This window comes from Saimiri boliviensis, chromosome X (genome assembly GCF_048565385.1).
Source record: "Saimiri boliviensis isolate mSaiBol1 chromosome X, mSaiBol1.pri, whole genome shotgun sequence".
NCBI lineage: Eukaryota > Metazoa > Chordata > Mammalia > Primates > Cebidae > Saimiri > Saimiri boliviensis.
This window is the reverse complement of record NC_133470.1, coordinates 14470250-14493421: the sequence shown is the minus strand read 5'-3', so window position 1 is coordinate 14493421 and position 23172 is coordinate 14470250. Positions and strand designations below refer to the sequence as shown.

Sequence of the window (23172 nt, the reverse complement as noted above, 5' to 3'; positions counted from 1 at the left end):
CCCTTTTTGAATCCAGAGCCTATGATAGAGACTCCACAAGCAATGGTAGAATCTACCAAAGGCCACAGGCCCATCAGAAGCTATGAGTAGCCTCCATGGGGATCTTTCTACCAAGGATTTGGTGAGTAGACCACACACAGGGATCAGACAACTTCACCTTGGAGTGACTGTGCATGAGCCCAAATACTAAAAACTCAGTTGAACCCTACAAAATTGACATTTTTATAGGTCGAAATAGTTGAATATTGGCAATTTCATATGGTTCAACTTTACAGCGTTTAAGTAAGCAAATGAAGAGCCAAAAACTCAATTGCTCGAGCCAGATAAATGACACCCTATTTCCCCCTCTCAAGTTCAAGGCATTTTGTGCTTCTCTTTTCAGGTTGATTTGCTAAGGAGGCAGGCAGAGATGAGGGGAGAAGAGAGAGCAAAGTTATAACAGGCAACTGTGTCTAGACGGTTACATTAGAACAGGCATCCCCAAAGTACGGCCCGCGGGCCGCATGTGGCCCCCCCGAGGCCATTTATCCGGCCCCCCGCCGCACTTCAGGAAGGGGCACCTCTTTCATTGGTGGTCAGTGAGAGGAGCACAGTATGTGGTGCCCTCCAACGGTCTGAGGGACAGTGAACTGGCCCCCTGTGTAAAAAGTTTGGGGATGCCTGCATTAGAGAGTAAGTGCCTTGGGCCCTGGTGCTGGCTGGCATGGTGCAGAGGCTCATCAGCGAAGTTCGACCCCAATCCCTGAGTGTACTGGAGAAGCCAGCTAATCACACTTGGGTCTGGGAAAGGAAACGTATCACCTCTTATGTTCAAGGGACTGTGCAGAGGTGCTTTAAAGAGTAAGGAACACCGTCAGTGCTGTGAAGCAGTTTATAACCTGGAAGCTATATTAGACAAATTAGGTGATAATCCAAGGTGGGACCAAGTGCACAACCACAGCCGCACAGGTTCAAGAGACATGCTCTCTGGTTAGGGAAGGGGTGCAGGGAAGTGGTAACATGGAAGTAGTGGGGAGGTTAAGGGCTGGCTAGAATTGGCAAATGCGGGGAGAGATCAGCATATGCTAAAGCATTAGGTTGAACCATATGGAATTTCCCTTTTGAGGCAAAAATTTTGAATATTATCAATTTCCTGTGATCCAACCTAATATGAAGGTTAGAAAGAGTGTTGGTATGGGTCCCAGGAATAGTTCATTGTGGCTTGGCCAGGAGTCATGTGAATCAGAGAGCAGCAGGTAGGTAGCTGCTTAGGAAGAAGATGAAGATCACTTAGTGAGCATGTGCATGAACCACACAGTGGGTTACACTCTCAATATAGCTAACCTTATTTGGTTCCCACAATAAACCCAGGATGAACATTTCATTATCTCCAACTTACTGTATAACCACAGAAAGGTTAAGATGCTTGCTCAAGGACTGCAAAATGATAACACATAAAGCCAGGACTGGAAGCAAATACATCTGATTCCAAGGCCCAAGATCTTTCTGCATCACATCACTTCCCCACAAAGGAGTAGATATTGGTGTAAGGAGACCATGTTCACCCCAGAAAGGAAGACTGAAGTGGTTCAGTGGAGGGTCTTGGTGGCTGGGATGTGGAGCTCAAGCCTAATCCTTTTATGTAAAGGGAAGTATCTTAGTCCCTGCCCCAAAGCAGAGCTCAAGACAAGTTGTCTGAGGACAGAGATTAGCTTTTTTTTTTTTTTTCTTTGCATCCTCCAGCTGAGCAATGGTCTAGAACACGGACCTGTGTGTGTAATAGGTGCTCAAATGTGAGTTGAATGTATCTGGCTCAATTCCATAAATGGCTCAGTCTGTATATCCTGGTGGTCCTTTTTGTCTCTTTTCAATCTATGTCCTTTCTTTTCTTGATCTCTCCTCTGACACAAATTCTACTCAATATCAAAGTCAAGTTGCATCTCTTTTGTGAAGCCATCCAAGACTTCCCAAGGCCCAGTTGGTTCATTCATTCATTGATCAATGAGTTATTAAGGACCTCCTATATGCCAACCACTGTGCTAGGCACTGGAATAGAATGGTGGACATAACATGTGCCATTGTCCTTGTCCTTATGGAGCTTACTTCCAGGTAGGACAAAGGCCAGTAAGAAAATTGATTGATAAAGAAGAATGTTATTGGTAGTGATAAGCACTCTGATGAACTAAAACGGAGATATGAAAGAGAGTAAGAATAGTGGGAGGTGTGGCATTAGGGAAACGACAGTGGCGACCTAATGACCAGGAAGGTCTGAGATTCTCAAGTGTAGGCATCAGAGACACCAAGGAAAGGGAGTGAGGGTCCCTGTCCACAAGGAACTGACATCTAGTGGAATGACCTTTTCTTGTAGCTCAGAGTGGCCATGTGGCTTCACTGGTCACCAAAGCCATTTCCTCTTCTTCCTTTATACAAAGCTAAACTATATTTTCCAGCCTCCCTTGCAGTTCGGTGTGTCATATGGTGAGGTCCACCTGGTAGAATGTGAGCAGAAGTGATACACATCACTTCCGGCTTGGCCCACTGAAACCTCCCACATCCCCTTTCATGTTCTGGATGAAGATGAGTACAGATCCCTTAGGAGTCATCTACTGAAGATGGTAGATTCCTAAGATGGAAGGAATTTGCATCCTTCAATTCCAGCTAGGATAAGAGCTACGCACCAATGAGGAAAAACTCATTTTGGACACTACGCAAGTGAGGAATAAACCTGAATTTTATTAAGCCACTGAGATGTTGGGGTTTGTTTCAGCAGCTAATGGTTTACCAATTCACTGAACTCACTGTTTCATTGCTATAACTACTCATTTGTCCCCTATTTAGCCTAGGACATGGCAACTATTGTATCACTGTTTGATTCTGTGCTTTTCCTTAGCTTTTCCTTCCTGTAGGTCCCATCCCTCTCAACTCGATGGCAAGAGTGCAGTCAGAGGCTCCCCCTTCCAGTGCTTTACTATCTTACCATCTCTTACCAGAAGTGGGCTTCTGCTTTCACTGCTCTATCATGTCAATGGGTACTTTTATGTCCCTTTAAGTCATTGGTACTTAAAGGTAAGGGAATGACCAATGTTTTCATCTTTTCCTCTTTTAGTTTGCTGAGAAGACATGATTTCTGGACTACTATTATACAAATGTAATCCTATCACAGCCCCCCCCAAATAGTGATCAATTCTGAATTGGGGACCTGAGTTAACAAGACAGGACCACCTGTACACTGTTTTAAGTGCTTGTTTCCCTGTCAGACTAGATGCTTTTTCAAGACAAGGAGTATTTATTCTCTATATTTCAGCCATAAGCGTAGTGTTGGGCACATAGTAGGTACTACATAAATGCTTGCTGTATGAACTAATAAGGTTGTCTAATGTTGTTAAATACACTGGTATGCTAAAGAAATAATCTGCCAAAGTTTTTGTTCTTCAGAAAACATTGGTTAAAGTCACCTCCTCAATTTACAGTCAGCATTAACAAAAGCTTTTCCTTGAAAACGAGATGCATAGCAGTCAGACTGAATTATGAGTTGCTTTGGGGCATCCACAGAAATGAAGACTGTGTGGGAGGATACACTAACTAGGGCTCTGCTTTTCTGCTGCAGCTCTGCTAAGTGCTGGATTTTTTTTCCTCTTTGCTTTTTTTTCTCTAACTCTACCTTCAAATTAGCTCTTGGAATATACAGGTGGAGTAACTCTTTGTTCTAACACACACCTTGCCAAGACTTGCCAGTGAAAGCTGCAAGAACCTTGTTGGCCCAAAGGCTGAGTTTGATTTCTCTTCAGGGCGGATCCTCAGTCAGTGCACGAGGAACTGGGAGTGCCTGTGGCCCAGCCCATGCTCACATGCCTTCCCAGCACCCTCTCAAGAAGTCACCTGACCTGACACCACCTGTGGCCTTCAGGCACCCTCCAACCCCAAATAGTGACTTTCATCGCAGAGTTCACTCACTCAGAGACATCCAGGCCAGATCAACTTGGCCAAAGAGCATGATCAGAAACGGAGTGGGCTACTCTGTAATCTCAAAAAGTAAAGAAGTACTTTTTTTGTATGTTATTATTTTTTTTAAGACCTCAAACCTGTGCAATTGGAATAGAGGTGAAATTGCAGATGCCACTAACCTGCATACTGAATGGAATATGTCAGTGTAATCAGACTAGAGGTCCGTTTTGAACCCAAGCAATGGTCCAAGCCACACGTAGGGTCACACTGATTGTTCTAACAATGCATCAACTCCAGACATAGGCATTTTTGACAGTATTTGACATTGCAAAAACAGCCGGCTAATCTGGTCATTTCAGTAACAAATGAGAACCATTAATTATTTCATTACACTTACACAACCCATAAACTTGTCCTCTAACTGGATGTTTCCCAAAAGTTTCCAGTGAATTCAATTAAATGTGTTGATTCAAGCCTGTGTAGACATGGCACATACCCCTGTTATTGGGTGGTTATGAGGCTTCTTCTGTCAGTTCTGTGAGGAATTAAATATCAGGGCAAGAATGTTTACATGAAAAGATGAAAGTATTGAAGAGAAGGCAATTGGAACCTAAACACAACTTGAGACTCTCATTTTATTTAAGAATGAGTTTTGGCCAATGTTCTGACTTTTTGTAGCTTTCTTTTACAGGCTGTCAAACCAATAGGTTTGGTGAATACAACATTTATTTGCCTTTTATCCACCCATAGGAAAGTCTATTCTTTCTAGAACAAAAGCCACTGGGGACAAGTGGCACACAGAGATGCCCAGATTCCCATCCTTTTCACCACTGTGTCAGCTTACCACTGTGCACTTCTGAGTCTTCTTTTGATAGTAGCTGTGGACTCATGTCCATTCTAGAAATACCAATGTCTTTTGTGGTGGGGTTTTCTGCAAAGCCACAGAGCATGGGATCTACTGGGGCTGTCCAGGCAAGCTGCCTTTTCAGTGACAACATACTGCAGATGTTCCTTCTTCCTGGGGTGAATTCAAGCCAGGGGCCTGGAGCAGAGCATTCAGGGCCTGAACTATGGAACTAACAGAGCATTTACAGTAACAAATGAGGATTTGGGGCTCTTGGGTGGGTTGTGTTTGCTCAAATGGGTCACCAAAAGCTCATCTCAAAATTAATAAAATCCCAGCTGAATGTTCCGTTTTTAGTGAGGACTCCAAGGTTGTTAGGTCCTTCCTTTGCCACCTGCGTCCCTGAGCTGCACTTTCTCTATCATTGTCTTTCTCTATTCCTTTCTTTGTCCCATTCACATTTCTTTCCATGTTGTCCTTGGCTTGAGCCTTCTAATGGATCAAGACTAGGGTGCACTTTTTGGGATATATTAAAATTTCCAGCCTGCAAAGAAAGTCTTGTTGTTGTTGTTTCCATTTGGTATGTGGGTCAAAAAATAATAGCTATTATGGCCATGGCAAGGATGAAATCTTTAAGTCCCCAGAAACATCAGACCAGGAAACTGGAATAATGTTCTTATCCATTCATATTCAAGCCCCTGCTATGGCCCTCATTGTGCAATGCTTACCTTCATTCCTGCAACTGATTTCTGCCCTACTTCTCTAACTCTTGCATGTGCTGAGGATAATATTGATGTCAATGAGTTTCAGTCTTTCTCTGAATATTCATTCATTCAACAAATAATTACCGAACACCCACTATTTCCATCTGAGGCACTGAAAGACACATGAGGTCTCTGTCTTCCTGGAACTTGCTGTCTACTGGGAGAGATAGATGACAAATAAACATATAGATATACTGTCAGGTGGTGTAAATTCTATGAAGCCAGAAAGTGGACGAAGGTGATAAAGAGTGATGGGGTTGCTATTTTAGAGAGGATGGTGTGGCAGATGCTTTGAGCCTTGCCAATGTCTCTTCAGCATTCACTTCAACACTCAGAAGGCTGCTTCTCATGAATCCCCAAAACCCTCTGCCTAAGGGTGATATTTTTTTCCCCTCTGGCAATGGGAGAATGCTTGGCCCACATGCAGGGCAAGCAGGAAGTGTTAGATATTTAATGACCCTGGCAGCAGCCCTGGAGCAGTGGCAGATGCCCTCCTCTGCAGTCAAGATAACTCTGAAGTGTGTTCTACACTATCTCCCAGAGTTCCTCAGCAGGACTAAGTCACAGCTGCCCACACGGTGGCTGCTTGATAGCACACCTTTCTTAGATTCTTTCCCTTCTCCCTCTCAGTTCCCCGTTCCTCTGCTTGTGTTACTTGGGTTCGTCTCTCTTATGGACTACTTGTACTCGAATCCTTGTCTCAGGGTCTACTTCTGGGGGGATTCAAAGTAAGATAGTAGTTAGGCAAGGCATCTCTGCAAAGGTGACAGTTAAGCATGCTCCTGATCCAGTGAAGGGGTGAGCTGTGTGAAAATGTATGGTAAGCCGGGTGCGGTGGCTCAAGCCTGTAATCCCAGCACTTTGGGAGGCCGAAGCGGGTGGATCACAAGGTCAAGAGATCGAGACCATCCTGGTCAAGGTGAAACCCCATCTCTACTAAAAATACAAAAAATTAGCTGGCCATGGTTTTGCGTGCCTGTAATCCCAGCTACTCAGGAGGCTGAGGCAGGAGAAATTGCCTGAACCCAGGAGGCGGAGGTTGTGGTGAGCCGAGACTGCGCCATTGCACTCCAGCCTGGGTAACAAGAGTGAAACTACGTCTCGGAAAAAAAAAAAAAAAAAAAAAAAGAAAATGTATGGTAAGAGAATTCCAACCACAGAGAACAGCAAGTGCAGAGACTCCAAGGTCGGATCTTGTTTGAATGTTTGAAAAACAGCAAAGCCAGAATGCAGGAACAGAAGCAGTGAGGCAAGGGGCATTAGAACAGGTCTTACTTTCCTCGTTTCACAGTTACAATATCTCCTTTAATCCTTTCTTTTCCTCTAATATGCTCACTTCTCATTTCTCTGATGGCTCATTTTCTGAGAATTCTGTATATATATATATATTTCTGAGAATATATATATATATATTTCTGAGAATATATATATATTTCTGAGAATATATATATATATATATATATATATATATATATATATATATTCTTAATTTCATTCTATTTAACTGTACCTTTTTTTCTTTTTTGAAACAGGGTCTCACTGTGTCACCCAGGCTACAGTGCAGTGGCATGATCATAGCTCACTGCAGCCTTGACCACCTGCGCCCAAGCAGTCCTCCTGCCTTAGCCTCCTGAGTAGCTGGGACTACAGGTATGTGCCATAACCCCTGGCTAATTTTTGTATTTTTTCTTTTTTTAGAGAGATGGGGTTTCACCATGTTGCCAGGTCTGGTCTCGAACTCCTGGGCTTAAATGATCTGACTGCCTCGGCCTCCCAAAGGGTTAGGATTACAGGCATGGGCATGTTCCTTTAAAAAGAAAAAAAAAACATGAGGCAGAAAGTCTGAATGTTTGACCACTAATTGGTGCAGGAGAGCCAAGGGACTGTTCATGACCCCGCTTAGGGAAGCCACCTCCAGGGGAAAGCAGCAGGCTCTCTGCATTGTCATCGCTGCCCCCTCTCCTTGCCAAATTTAAGAAAGATGAGAGGCCTCTTTTCGCCTGCTCCATAGTCATCCTCCTATCACTAACACCTTCTCCTGAGAACTCACCTTGGGCCAAGCTTCATCCCATGTGCTTGGCCTTCATCATCTCTGATGCTCACACCACTCTGAAAACCAAACAATACCTACATCTAGCTGAGGAACACAACCTCTTTCCATCTACTTTACCCTTCTGTGGCAGATGAGGTGCTTCCCCTCATGCCTTTGGCTCCACCTGAGACACCCTGGCAGCATTTTCCAAGGCCACGGAGCACTCAGCATGCATTCTAGGCCCTGCCGAGGCAGCTACTTTGATACTGAACAGGAGACTCCAGATCATAGAGAATGTGGAGTTCTCTTTAGGCAGCTGGCATGAGCTCAGCACAGATGCCTCCAAAAGCAGGACTGCTTTGCTGACTCCTGGGAGATTCATTATCAAAACTCCCTGCCCTGACCCATATCCTGCCTCTCTCCATTTGTGCTTCTGGCTGGAATTACCGTGTAACCGACAGCAGAGTCTATTAGTGCTTCATTCTGCTCACAGCTCCTCTTGGAGGAGTTGGCTTCTAAAAATTAGTTAGCAATAAGTGAGCCCCAAGATGGTAAATATTAAAGCCTGAAAGGCAGGCCAGAGAATCTGAGCTCTATTGGCATAAGTAATCTGTAATCTGTATGGGGAGTCCTCAATGAGTCCCTCAAAATCTCTAGGACTTAGCTTTCTCTCAGGTTGGAAGCAATAACAAATATTTTTTAGGGCTCCCTTTTGCTCCTTTCTAATTGTCCTTAGTATTTACCAAATTTCCATTCTACATCTGTATTTACCAGCTTTCTTGGCAGTTCGATGGGGGCCAAATGACTGAGTGTTGGCTGATGAGATGTAGGCAGAAGTGATATACACCACTTCTAGGCTGGATCCTTAACAAAACTTCCCAAGAGGCTTGGTTGTCTCTTCCCCTGCTGCTTGGAGGATATGTCTTCTAGACTTACACCAGACTTTGTGTAAGGAAGGAAGAGAACTTTTATTGTGTTAAAACACTGAGCTTAGTTGGTTTATCTGTTATCATAGCATAGCCTATCCTATCCTGACTAATCCAGTTTTTTATCCTGCCTGTTCATTCATTCATTCAATCATTCATTCATTCATCCAGTTGCTCACTCATACTTTCAGCTTTCATTCATTCACTTGGTATTAACTAAGTGTTTATTGTATGCTGGCACTAGTATTTTAGCATAGATAAACCCTGGGATCTTTCCCCAGAGGAGCTGGATATGCAGGTGAGGAAATGGATATGGGAACAGAGAAGATATTAAGAATGTGATAAGTTTGTACTAGGTGCATAACACCATGTTGTATACAGAGAAATAAACACTGAGAGGCCTTTCCCTACTTGATCCTAGCTCCATTCTTTATCAAACTTGTTTCAACTAGGCAGTGCTTACCACTGCATACTGCACCATTCTGAAAGAGTTGCATTTACCTCTACCCTCTCCTTTCACCAATCCATCATTCCAAATCATTTCCCTCAGTACCATTTCTGCAGGTCATGCCCCTGTTGGAAATAATATAGGGATTTTTCATTTCCTACATAAGATCTAAACTCCTTAATTTGACATTGATCTGGCTCCAAGGTATCTTTCTGTACTTGTTTTCCACTTCTTCTTTACCCAAATCTTCCACTACAACCAGATGGGGATAATCCATATTCAACAACCCACACCGTTGGGAATACCGTACCTCATGTCTTTTCTCACACCATTCTTTCCTCAGGAATCCTCTCTTTGTCTAGCCAATCTCTTCTCTTCAAAGTCCTACTTCAAGTGATACGTTTGGTCTGTCTGTCTACTCTAGCCTACAGTACTGATATGTTTAACAACTTAGATGAAATGGAAGATTCTTTGAAAAACCTAGCAAGAGACACAGGATAAATAGAAAATATAAATAATCCTGTAAATTCTAAAGAAATGGAATTCTTAATAAAAACCACAAGGAAAATTCCAGGTCCAGATGGCTTCATCAGTGAATTCCATCAAACATTTAGGGAAGAAAGAATACCTATTTATATAAATTTTTCTAGAAAATGGGGGAGGAGAGAACACTTCCCAACTCATTGTACGAAGTCTGTATAATCCTAATATGGAAACCTGATGACAGGCATCTCTGAAAAATCTATAGCTAATATGATACTTAATGGTGAAACATTGAATAAGTTCCCTTAAGATTGGGAAGAATTTTTTTAAAAAACACTCTCACCAGTGTAATAAGACAAAAAGATAGGAAAAGAAGAATACTGTCATTATTTAGACAACATGATTGTGTAGGTTAAAAATCCTATGGAATCTACAAAACACTGATAGAACTAAAGAGTGAATTTAGAAAAGTCACTGGATACAACAAGGTCAATATGTAAAAATTAATTTCATTTATATATATATTTATACATATAAATATTGTATATTGATTTATATATTGATTATTGTATATAAACTGGTAATGAAAAATTAAAGAATGAAATAAAAAGAAATTCCACTTACAGTAGCATCACAAATATCAAATACAAGGAAGAGACTAATCTAACAGAAAATATGCAAGTCCTCTACACTAAAATCTGCAAACTTTGCTAAGAGAAATTAAAGAAGACCTATATGATCAAAAGCTATACCATATCCAGGGACTGGAAGACACAGCATTGTCAAAAATGTCCATCCTCTCTAAATCCATCTACACATTCAAATGAATGCCAATCAAAATCATACCATGCTTTTTTGAAGAAATTGACAAGCTGATTCTAAAACGTATATGAAAATGTGCAGATTCTAGAATAGCTAAAACAATCCTGACAGAGAACAAAATTGGAGGATTTTTACTATCTGATTTGAAGATTTACTATAAATCTACAGTGGTCAGGACGTGTCATTTTGGCAAGAAAGTAGACATATCGATCAATGACACAGCACAGAGAATTCAGAAGCAGACCCACACATATACAGTTGAATTGATTGTTTGAAAAAGGCATTCTTACACCTGTAATCCCAGCACTTTGGGAGGCTGAGGCGGGTGGATCACGAAGTCAAGAGATGGAGACCATCCTGGTCTTCATGGTGAAACCCTGTCTCTACTAAAAATACAAAAAATTTGCTGGGCATGGTGGCACGTGCCTGTCGTCCCAGCTGCTCAGGAGGCTGAGGCAGGAGAATTGCTTGAACCCAGGAGGCGGAGGTTGCGGTGAGCTGAGATTGCGCCATTGCACTCCAGCCTGGGTAATGAGTGAAACTCCGTCTCAAAAAAAAAAAAAAAAAAAAAGAAAGAAAAGAAAAAGAAAAAGAAAAAGAAAAGAAAAAGGCATTAAGTCAATTCCATGGGAGAAAGGAAGGAGTTTTCTGGTTTTCTTTTTAGAAACAGTTCTGGAACAACTAAATATACACATGGTGGAAAATGAATTTTGACCCTACCTTACTCCATACACAACCAGTAATTAGAAGGACCATAGATCTAAACATAAAAACTAAAACCATAAAACTCCTAGAAGAAAATGTATGAAATAATATTCATGAACTTGAGGGATGCAGATTGTTCTGACAGTACCCCAAAGAGGATAGCCGTAAAAGAAAACATTGATAAATTGAACTTTGTCAAAATTAAAAATTTCTGCTCACCAAGAGAACACCATTAGAAAACAGGCAAGGTAAGGACTGGAAGTAAATATTTGCAATACATATATCTAACAAAGAACTTTTACTCAGTGTATATAAAGAGCTACTACAAATCAAAAATATCAATAACAAAAAGACAAAAGAATTAAAAATGAGAAAAAGTCTTAGACACTTCACAAGATATATGAATGTCTAGTAAGCACATGAAAAGGTGTTCAACATTATTTGTCATCAAAGAAATGCAAATTAAAACCACAACGAGATACTGTTTCATATCCACTAGGATGGCTCCTGACATACCAAGTATTGATGAGGATGCAGAACAACTAGAACTCTGATGCATTGATGATGAGAGTGCAAAATGATACGACAATTTTTGAAGAATCTCTGCCAGTTTCTTATAAAACTAAAGATACGTTTTCCCTATAACTAAGCAATTTCACTCCCAGATATTTACCACAAAGAAAGGAAAAGTGTAAATCCACAAAGATCTGTACAAGAATATTCTTAGAAGGTTTACTCATAATAGCCCCAAACTGGAAACAGCCCAACTAACTCAATGAATAAAGTATGGCATATTCTTACAATGGATTACTGCTTAGCAGTAAAAAAAAGAACAAACTACTGATACATACAACAGCATGGATAAATTTCAATAATATGCTGAATGAAAGAGGCTGGACTTTTTTTTAAAGTCATACTTATGACTTTATAGAATCTAATCTATATTATAGAAATCAGAATAATGGTTGCCAAAAGGTGTGGGAGAGTGATTGGAAAGGAGTACTGAAAATATTTTGGGATGATGGTAATGTATTATATCTTGTTTTGGGAGATTGTTAGACAGATGTATATGTCAAAGCTCATTGAACTTAACACTTGAGACTTATGCATAACTCAACTGTATGTAAATTATGTCTCACTTAACAAAAAATATTACTCCTTCCCCCTCCCAAAATATGACATGTTGGATGCTACTGTGTTGTATCGTTACTTACTATTTCCATGCATAGTTATCCATTTTAAACCTTCTTAGATTCCTAAAGCAGAGCCTGCACAATACTAGAGACTCCACATTTGTTGAATTAATAAATGAATGAACGACAATCAGACAGAGCAAAAAAATCAAAATATAACAGTGTACCAATTTCTACCATTTCTATTTTCCTGGGAGTCAACACCATTGCAAACACAGGGCCCTATTCCCAATGAAAAGTAATAATCCAGTATCTAAGACATTTTGCTTTTATTTATGATAAAAGAGGAGGCAAGGAAATAAGAGAAAGCTTTTTGTCTCCTAGATTTTGAGGTAACACCACATTATTATTACTATATTTCTTAACTCTTGTGAGATAGACCAAAAGACATCTGATGAATCACCTTTTCATTCATAAAACCCTGCTTATATCTTTCATCACTTTTATCCTGCTAGAATAATAGCAGAGAAACAGTACTTGATGGGCCTGCATTATCAGACGCTATTGGAAAGGTCTAGATAAGAGCGCTGAACCACCTATTAATATTCTGCATGCAAACCCTTCTCTATAACCCAGAGTCATCCGTATCCTGGCAACCCTCAAAATTTCATTCTCATTGAATTGCTAGATCTTTATCAAAATATAATTATAGCCTTAATTTGAAAGATAAATTTTGATTGCCAGTGCCATGCCTAAAGGAAGAAATAATCAGGTGGGAGAGCACTTAGGCACAATTGTTAACCATATAATCAATGTCATGAAGCATCCATCCCCTAAAAAATCACAAAACAACTTTGGGGGACGTTGTAAGGGGTAGAGTGAGGAGGGGAAAATCCTTGAGACATCAGACTTACTCGTGACTCTGGTACATTATGTTTACTTAACTTCTCATGCTGTCACTTAAGCGCTTGTCATGTCTTCCCAATTGGAAGTCTGGGGAAGACCCAGGCTCCACGTCCCGCTTCTGTGTGTACCCACAGTGGCCCAGCATGTAGTAGGAAGAAGTCCAGTATATAGGCCCTCCATCACTTGACCTCCAGGTAAAGTTCCCTGGAAGTAAGCTTTGAGACAGGAATTGGGGTATGGAAAGCATATCAGGAAATGTTCTCTGGGGCAACACCTGTGGAGGAAATGGATTAAGCAGAGAAAGGCAGAGCAAGAAGTTGGACTGGGAGAGTCACAACAAAGGCTCAGCCCATCCCATGGGAAGCTCTAGAGCTGGGATGACCCTGTAGAATTGTCCTGAGTTGAAGCAAGGTGGCTGGGCCTTTAGACTACTGTATCAAGCAGTCATCAGACGAGCACTGCCCTTGGAAGGGTATGACCTTAGGTGAGGTGACTTTCTTCAGGGAAGGACAATTCCCAAAGAGGGATGCTGCTGTGAGCTGTCAGCCACTGCACCCAGCCCTGGTGAATGCGTGCTTTGGGAATAAGTGCTTGAGTCCTGATGAAGAGGGGCAGACAGTGAATCAAAGTAGCCACTGCACCCTTACTGACTACAGTGACTCAGAAGCCTAGGGGAAATGATCTGAAATGGACTCCCCATGAATTGAACCCACCAGCCCATTTATGCAGGAGAGCAGCTGTACCTCCTGAGGCATCCAGGGGCTCCTTCCTATTTTGCATGCTAAATCCCCTTAGAATGTGTGACTTGCCGGGGAAGAGTAAATGGAGATTAGAAATATTCCTGTCTTCAGGAGGGGAACATCGTACACTGGGGCATGTCAGGGGTCGGGTTGGGGGCAAGGGGAGGGATAGCATTAGGAGAAATACCTAATGCATGTGGTGCTTAAAATTTAGATAATGGGTTTATAGGTGCAGCAAATCACCATGGCACATGTAAGCCTCTGTAACAAACCTGCATGTTCTGCACATGTATCCCAGAACTTAAAGTATAATAAAAAGAAAAGATAAATATTCCTGTCTTCCCATCCAATTGGTATGCCTTTTCAGAAACTATCCTTAGTTTACATCTGAGGATAGGTATTGATATACCTTTTAAAAAATGGATACCTTTGAGAGAGTATGGCAGGGGCAAGAGAGCAGAAGTCACACTTCTGTTCCCCTTCTCTTTGGGTAGTCACATCTACAGCCTCGATGCTTCCATAGGGCATAAGTGATTTGTTAGTCTCAGGATGGAGAAAGAATCAAACATATATTAACATAATAGTCTTGCTCCATTGGAGTAAAAGGAATTGATTTTATTTAACCTACATTTTAAGGTAGAGTCAACTCCTCCTGAGATATTTGGGAATCCTCAAATTTGTAAATATAGAAGCTTCAGACTTCATCTTTGTGGATGTCTGTTTCCATGTCTCCTAGTATTTATGCCCTTGGTTAATTCCCTTACCTGGGGCTTGGGCTGGGCCTGTCACTTCCCTCATTCTGTTGGTAAAATAAGATACAGGCCCAGCCTAAGAAGATCTGGAACCTCCTGCCTTTGCATCCTTGGGGATGCCAGGTAAGAGCTGCCAGGTAAGAAATCCTGTTACCCTGCTGGAGAGATCACATTGAGAGGCCACTTGGAAAGACTATGAGGAAAGGGAGAATCCCTGAGACTACCCAGAAAGATTTATAAGCACAGCCCAACCCAGTGACCCAGCTGAACCTTGCCCACAGGTGACATACCATCTGACCAACTCCCAGCAAGACCAGCAGAGCTGTCCAGTTGAGCTCATCCCAGATTGCAGAATTTTGAAGCAACAGTTTGGCTTTTATCTTAAACTAGTAAATTTTGGGGTGGTTTCTCTTGCAATAACAGATAACCCCCAAAAGCAGTTTCCTCCAGAGTTAAGTGACTATGTTGGCCTTGCCCACCCCTACCAAGTTAACTGCCTCTTAATCTTGCACCTAAGGTTATGGTTAACCACGGTTGCTTTTCACAAAGAAACAGACTTTTTTATTACTTCACAATGTTATGGACTACACAATGGTGTCTATTCCAAAAATCTCAAAAGAAAAAAAAAGCTTCATTGGGCTGTTGGAGCTGGAGTTTGGAAACTGACCTTCTTTACCAGCTAAGTAGCTCAATCCTGTGTATCCATTTCATATGCTTGAGGCTGAAAGACATGCCTCAGCAAATTTATAAATGACTCCCTGTCATGGATCTTGAAGGTCACTCACTTAAAAAGGAAATTAAGAACGTCTCAATTGGACATCCCAGAGAGGGCTGGAGAAGGAGTCTACCAGATCAAAGAGATAGTGTAGTAAAATCAGCCAGGATTGGATTCTAGAGCCATAGTGCCCAGGATCAAATCCCAAATCTGTCACTTGTTTGCCATAAAACCTTGGGCCAGTTATTTAGCCTCTCTGTGCCTCAGTTTCCTCATCTGTAAAATGGGAATAATAAACTCTATCTCCTAGGGCTATTGTGAGGATTAAGTGAGCTATATATGTGTAGAGCATAGATTAGTGCCTGATTAGAAGTAAGAACCAGAAGAAAATCATACTTGGATTTTAAATCATATGAAGTCATTTTTAGTGACTACACATTATGAAAGCATGTCAGGTTTCAGAAATGATATCCCATACAACTGTTTTCATAAGAGGGCAGGGTCAACATAGCATGGTATAAGGAGCACTGAGCCAAGAGAAGGGAATCTAGGTGTGATTTTAGCCCTGCTATAAACTAGCTGTGTTTTATAGGGCAAGTTATCTATAAATTGAGGAAAATTATAATGACCTTGCCTACAGAGGTTGGACCAGATGGTCCCTGTAGGAGCATTTTATGTTTCTACATCTATATAAAATCCTTTTGAGACAGGAAAGAGGAGGTGGAATTACCACCATTTTTAAGATAGAGATCTGTATTTGGCTATATAAGTTGTTCAGAGCCAAACTCCAATCTCAAAGTAGAGCTTAAAAAGGGCCCCCCCACAACAGAGGTGTATTGCCATAGCACACTCAGCACACAAACTACACTTCCCAGTGCCCTTGCAGTCAGATGTGGCCATGTGATTGAGTTCTGGCCATGGAATGTGGGTGGGAGTGAGAGGTACTGCTTCCAGGACAATCTCCCATGTTCTTGTTTTCCCTTATGTTTGGATGCAGAAGACCTAGCAAGGGCTTCAAGGCCCTAGGGAATGGTCGATTCATAAGAAGAGACTAGGTTCCTTATCATTGCAAGCCAAAACTCGGATTTGACATTACATAAGAAATAAACTGCTATTGTGTTAAACCCTGAAATTTGGGGCTCACCTGTTGTGGTGTTTATCCTTCCCTGACTAATATGCTCACTGTGAGTCTCTAGTCAATTGCTGGTTCAGGTTCTGATCTTCAAGAAGCAGCAGCCCCTTTCTATTTTAGACCAAGGGATCATTGACATCTTATTTGCTACATGTCGAGCCAAGCCAATGATATTCTTATGAAACTGAAATCTCAACCTATGGCCTTCCCATATCTACACTTTTAAGCTGGACAAACTTGGCAACTGTTGTACTGGGTCCTTATGCTACATTTCATCATCATTAATCCTTTGCCTTCCATGGGAAACACAGAGATGGTGGAAATTTTAAAGATAAACTAGTAACTGTGTTCAAGTCTCTACTAGAAAACTAGAGGAATGATGGATATCCTGAAGGTACTGTTTCCTAGTCTCTTCCTTCCCCCTAGTCAAGATCTCTTTTAATATTTGCCCAGTGATTATAGTTATGACATGCAGAAAATAAAGGTAACATTTTTAAATCAAAATTCATTTTGAAAAAGAGAAGAAAATCACTTGGTAGATTCCATCTTGAACAGAGAACATTTGCCCTTACATTCCCTTGCCGTTTAGTTCATTTATTTCAGTGGAGAAAAAATAGGCATTTACATTTTTCAGCAATTGCCAATGCATTCTTGCCAAAAAAAAAAAAAAAAAAAAAATCCTATCATCCAACCAAATCAAGAACAGAGGGAGTCTTTTTTCTTCAAGCTGGACTTTGCTGCCATTGCCTCGAAAGAATAGTGAACATAGAAGAAATGAAGGCTTTTGAAAATAAATAATGAGGGAGGCCTAGAAGGCTGGTAGAATCTAGGACCCACAGGAGAAGACCTGGGGTTCCTGCTTCTGCTACAATCACTTAAAAGTCCTCAGTCCCTTCCTATCTCCATTCTAGGTGGCCTCTTCACCATCACCTGGAGGTACCCCCCTTCAGACAGGCTGGGGCCACCCTCTTGCTGACCAGGAAGAGGGTGTACCAGGAAGAGGTGAGAAGCAGCCCAGCTGCTTTCCACACAGTAGGAAGTTGGCATGGTTTGAGTGCCACCTGGCCCCTTTGGTCCGTCTGTATTCTGGAGTGAACTCCGTTGTGAGGGAGTTGCTTGTTGGCTTTAAATCACAGAGGAGGAAGAGGAAGCCCCATATCTATGGCTAAATCCACCCAGGGGATGAAAAGCCAGGGATCAGTATCCATGGCTGGGGGGTGAGAGAGGGACTCCTGTCCAGGCTCCCATCCTCCAGTCTTGCAGCCCAGTGGCTTTGGGACTCACCCGGGGATGGATGAGGCTTCTCAGAGCTGCTGCCCTTCTCACATGGACCAGCACCCAGAATACCTGCCTTGCCTTGAGACCTGCAGTTGAGTTGCTCTGAAGGATGTGTGGACCTGTCTGGAGGTCCAAGTTTGGCCCACCCTCAGGAAGCTGGGAAGGGAGACCCCGCCCTTCTAATATGGGGTCAAGCCAAGCTGTACCTCCAACCGCAGGGCTATTTTTAGATGCTGTTATCGTTGCCTTGCTCACAAGCAGCTGTGAAAAACAAATTGGTGACCAAGAGGCAAGAAACTGCAAAATAAAAACCTCATAAAACAAGAGCTCCAAAACTCCGGAGCATACCACACTATGGCAAAACACTGTGCACCATCATGGCGGGGCCTGCTGAGTCCTCCCCTCAGGGAGGTGAGGGAGGGTGTTGCTCTTTCACTGCCCACACATTCCTGGCCTAGCATGTCCTGAGCAAGTCCAGCTTTGGCTCACTGTCCCTGGAATGGCTAGTGGGTCAGGCTGCCCCACTCATACACACAGATGGTGACCCCAGGGGACAGGTGTGCCAGGGGAGTGGGGGAGTTAGGGTTAACACTGCCACAAAAGGAAAAGCTCCAGCTCACTCCCCTCTCTTCCAGCTCAACCTAACAGTCCATTTGCCTTACAGCATCACAGCTTTTTAACAGTGAAACCCCTGCACAGGCAAAATGTCATCCAACAGCAAGTAGCAGGGCAGAAAAACAGGAGAGGGCACCAAGCGGGATCCCCGACTTCTCCCCAGCCCTTAGGGCCCCCGAAAGGCCAAACCTCAGGGCGCCCTTCCACTCACAGCGCCACCGAGTCCTCATTCCTTCTGCAGGAAACCTAACACCAGACGCTGCAGCCCCTGCAGACCCCTCCACCCAGCGGGTAGGGGGCTGGGTGGCAGCGTGGAAAAGTGCCGCCCCGCCCCAGAACCCGGGATCGGGGGTAGGGAGGAGGCGGCAAACTTCAAAGCTGCAGCTGCAATATGCTTTAAAATAATAATAATAATAATAAAATCCCTGAAAGCCAGCGCTGTTCCCTTCGCCCCTCCAAGCTATGCGCGGTCCACCTTGACCGTCAGCTCACCCTCGCTCAGCTCTGCCAAGGGGACCCAGCTCTCAGATCTCGGCCAAGGGGGATCTCCTCTCTGGCTAGCGCGCGCGGCTTGGCTGCGCCTCGAGCCTCCCCCGACCCCCAAGTTCACCTAGCACCCAGAGGTGCAAAAAATTAGTTTAAAATGATGTCACTTGCCCATACCCCCTCCCCCCAGGCTGGTCCCATCTCACACACCCGCGTGGCCTGGGCTGCGAGTCGCGGAGCATCCCGGAGGGTTGCGGTGGGGCACCACGCCGAGGCTAGCCTCCCCCGGCGCCCGCTCAGGCTCAGGCTCGGCCCTGGGCAGCCCGCCTGTACATCGTTCCCCTGGTGCAGAAATCCTACCGCCCGTGCGCCCTGGGCGCGCCGCCGGGCCCCGCGCCGGCTCCCCGGGAATGCGGCCGTCAGGTGAGGTAGGCATGCGTGCCGGCTCCGCAGCGAAGCAGCAGCTGGCTGGGGCGCTGGGCTCAGAATCTGCCTCTTCTCCCTCTCCCCGCAAAAGAGAGGCCTCTCGGGGACTTTCCAGTGCCTTGTTGCGTTAAGACTGCATTCCCCTTTCCTTTTCCCTTTTATCTTAGTTTCTCCTTCAGATGCAAAAAGAGAGATCGCAGGAGTCCATGCCCAGCTCCAGCCTAACTCAGTCCACAGGCAGAGAATTATGAATGGATGCTGCCTTCTGATGAGGAAGTCGACTGGGGAGGTCTCTGCGCACGGCGCGCTCCATCAAAGCAGGGGCATTGGCCCCTCCACTGCTTCAATGCTGCAGGCTGAGACACCTAATTGACCACTGGGAAATCAGGTGCCTGGAGACCTGGGCGGGACGTAGCCCTGGGGCCACGCTGGGATCGAGCGCCTTGCCGGTGTAGACAGCTTCGATTTACAGCTCAGTGAATGGAGAGGACTGCGGCAGCCAAACCTCCCGGGCAGCAAGGCACGGCTGCACCAACGCTCCGCGGACAGCTGCCTGGCTCCGCGAGCATCTCCCGGCTCCACCGGGCTAAAGGGAACCTGCTAAAAATAATCTGTCCCCTGCCGCCAGCCGCAGTGAGCTGCAGGACTCAGTCCCCGGCTCCAAACTCGCTGGCGTACGGGAGCCGGCCACAAAGCCCGGCCTGTGAGCTTAGACAAGCCGGAGGCTGCGGAGGATCCCGGATTCGGATTTCTTGTACCTGTGTGTTTCCTTCTCTCGTAGTGCGACCGCTGGGGCTGCGCGTTATCCATGCCCAGAGTGGTGGCGGACTCCGCACATCACCAACAGGCTGGACCGACCGCAGCTGCTCAGCACCGCACCCCCGTGGCTCTCTTCTCACCTCTCTTATCCCTGGTCTATGGCCAACAGCAGAGGAAGGAATCAGAAACGCCGACCACGCCAACCCCTCCAGCCCAGGCAAGAGGGTGGACAGAGACATGTGCCCACATAAAACAGGACTAGAGCGCCCAAAAAATGTGACATTGCATCCCCTCCCCCCATTCATCTCCGGACGCTGAAACCTCACATCCTAGACACATTTCACCCTGCCCAGGCTGAAAAATACTGCAAGGACAATGCCTTTGCAGCCATGTATTAATCTCCAGGGAGCAGCGATTTACTAAACCAGATCTGAGGTTTAACCAGTGTTAAAAACCATGGCAGTGTGTGCCCATAGCTTAAGTTGGTAGGCTTTCCGTATAGCAACCTAATGCAGAAGGCAGAGAGTCATTTAGGGCCGTTTCAAAGACAACACTTATGGGATATATCCTAATACCATGCATAACAAGAAGAAATCCAGTGAATGAAATTATCCAAAGATGACTTGTGGGATGTTGTTTTTGGTAATATGTCTTTGAAACCCGTTTAGGGAAAACTTGACTATTTTCTGAGTGGGTTGCCTATTTTCAACTAAGGATGTTTAAGCTGGGCAGATTTGCATGTGTGGGCAATATTATATCCACGAGGCCTATAACTTCTCCAGAATTCACACTTGTGAAACACTCTACTTGCCAAGGTCATAAGAAATCTTGGGGTTTGCCTGTGTGTGAAATAAAGAATATTTCCTAATTGGCATTACTATGCATTAATGATTGTGTTCACATGAAGTGTCACCTCAAACCCAAGTCAGTCTGGGTTGGCTGTTCTCCGCTAGCCTCCTTGGAGGGCTGCTAGCTGCCAGCAAGGATAGAGAATTTGGCAGGAATCCCCCTGGAAGACAGAGTGTGGCTGGGACAGGAAGGATGAGGTGGGAGGAGATGGCATGGCCACTCCCCCAGTGAAGGTGAGAAGATAGCCATGCACCTCAAAGTTTAAGGGATGGGTGACTAAAGGAAAAGGTCATCAGAGAGAAAGAGATTACTCAGAGAAGCAGGAGAACAGGATGGAAGGCGGAAGGGCCCCATCTCAGAAACGGGGATGGACGAAAGAGTTTTAAGAAGGCAGGGTGATTTATAATGTCAAATGTCACCAAGGGGTCAGTGGGAGGAGTTTTGCCTGCCAAGGGCAGACCTAGACCCCTGAGGCTTTGGGAAGCCATGATGGATTGGCTACTGATAGGAGATGTGAAGTGGATGGGAATACCAGTCAGAGCTTCTCAAAGGTAAAGAGAGGTCCTTCCCTTAGCCTTGCTCCTCAAAGAACCGGCAGCCCCTGGGGGCTTGGTAGAGATGCACCTTCTCAGGCCTGCTAAATCAGACTCTGGACTGAGGCCTGGCCATTTGTGTGTTAACAAGCTCTCAGACCAACTTCAAACAGGAGGCCTCACCATGTATGGACTCAAACCTCTCAGGTCTTGATGTAAGAATTTACATTAGGGTGAGCAAAATGGCTGCCCTTGACAGCAATCCCTGGCAAGTACATGGGTAGCTAGCAGCCAAGCCACTAATCATGCAGCCCAGGGAAATGAACTGCATTGCTCAGGGTTTTCAGGGCTGCTCTATCACATGAGAGCTTTGACAATAAGGTCTGCAAAACTCCACAAAGCGATGAAAATGGCCATGTCTTTTCTCCTTTGTATTGATCTTTACAGTAATGAGGTGGTTGTTAACAGTGATGGCAAAAATAATGATATAACTAGATTGCTTAAATTTGAATGAGATTTTAGCAAGTCCGATGGCAGAGAGGAAAAAGCAAAAAACAAACAAACAAAAAAACACACATAGGCTTTGTACCCAGAAATATCTGTGTTTGAATCCTAGCTCCTCCAGTTCTGAACAAATGTGGCCTTTGGAAAATTTTTTGATGTCTCTGAATTTTGAATCTTCTCTGAATCATTTCCTCATTTGTAAAATGAAAATAAGAATACCTAATTTGTAGCATTTTTTCTGGGGTCCCCCTATCCTCTGTATGGTAGTTAGGGTACCTGATGCTTTCTATGGCTCAAAGGTTCAAATAGAAGCCCTTATTGAGTATCTCTTCGATATCAGGTACTGTGCTGGGTGCTTGTGGGGATACGGCAGAGTCTGGGCCCAGTTGGAGCTGACATTCTAAGGGCTGAGTTTACAGCCCAGTCCATATAGGTATACCACTTTTCTTTTTTTTTTTTTTTTTTGAGACGGAGTTTCGCTCTTATTACCCAGGCTGGAGTGCAATGGCGCGATCTCGGCTCACCGCAACCTCCGCCTCCTGGGTTCAGGCAATTCTCCTGTCTCAGCCTCCTGAGTAGCTGGGATTACAGGCATGTGCCACAATGCTCAGCTAATTTTTTGTATTTTTAGTAGAGACGGGGTTTCACCATGTTGACCAGGATGGTCTCGATCTCTTGACCTCGTGATCCACCCGCCTCAGCCTCCCAAAGTGCTGGGATTACAGGCTTGAGCCACCGCGCCCGGCTGGTATACCACTTTTCTGATATATATTTTCAATTATTTAATTGATACATAATAATACATATTTTTGGCATACAGTATGATATTTCAATACATGTGTACAATGTGAAATGATCAAAATAGGGTAATTAGCAAATCAATCACCTAAAACATTTATCATGTCTTTGTGTTGGAAACATTTAACATCCTCTATTCTAGTTATTTCAAAATATACAATAAATTCTTGTCAACTACAGTCACCCTGCAGTGCTATATACCCCTAGAACTTATCAGACCTATCTAGCTGTAATTTTTTTAACTCATTAACCAAACTCTCCTTATCCCCACACCACCATCCCCAGCCTCTGGTAACCACTATTCTATTCTATACTTCTATGTAATCAACATTTTTTTAGCTCTTACATATGAGTGAGAATATGCCATGTTTGTCTTTCTGTGCTTAGTTTATTTCAGTTAACATAATGTCCTCCAGTTTCATCCATGTTGCTGCAAATGATAGGATTTTGTTATTTTTTATGGCTGAATATTATTCCATTGTGTATATAAGCCACATGTCCTTTATCCTTTCATCTGTTAATGAACACAGGTTGACTTCATAGCTTGGCTATTGCAAATTAGTGCTGCAATAAACATGGGAGTGCATATGTCTCTTCA

At 43.8% G+C, this 23172-nt stretch overlaps 1 protein-coding gene across 5 annotated transcripts in view; it reads right to left on the bottom strand.

Annotated features, from left to right (window-relative positions):
* The window catches only part of NHS (NHS actin remodeling regulator), a 354624-nt gene that overhangs the window by 61815 nt on the left and 269637 nt on the right, over positions 1 to 23172 (bottom strand). The window contains exon 1 of one of the 5 annotated variants that reach the window (XM_074391674.1): positions 18916 to 22699. The exons of the other annotated variants lie outside the window; for them this stretch is intronic. Coding sequence (XP_074247775.1) covers positions 18916 to 19141 — 226 coding nt within the window. The 5' untranslated portion in view covers positions 19142 to 22699. Of the gene's footprint in view, positions 1 to 18915; positions 22700 to 23172 lie in introns of those variants that run through there. 5 annotated transcript variants of the gene reach the window in all.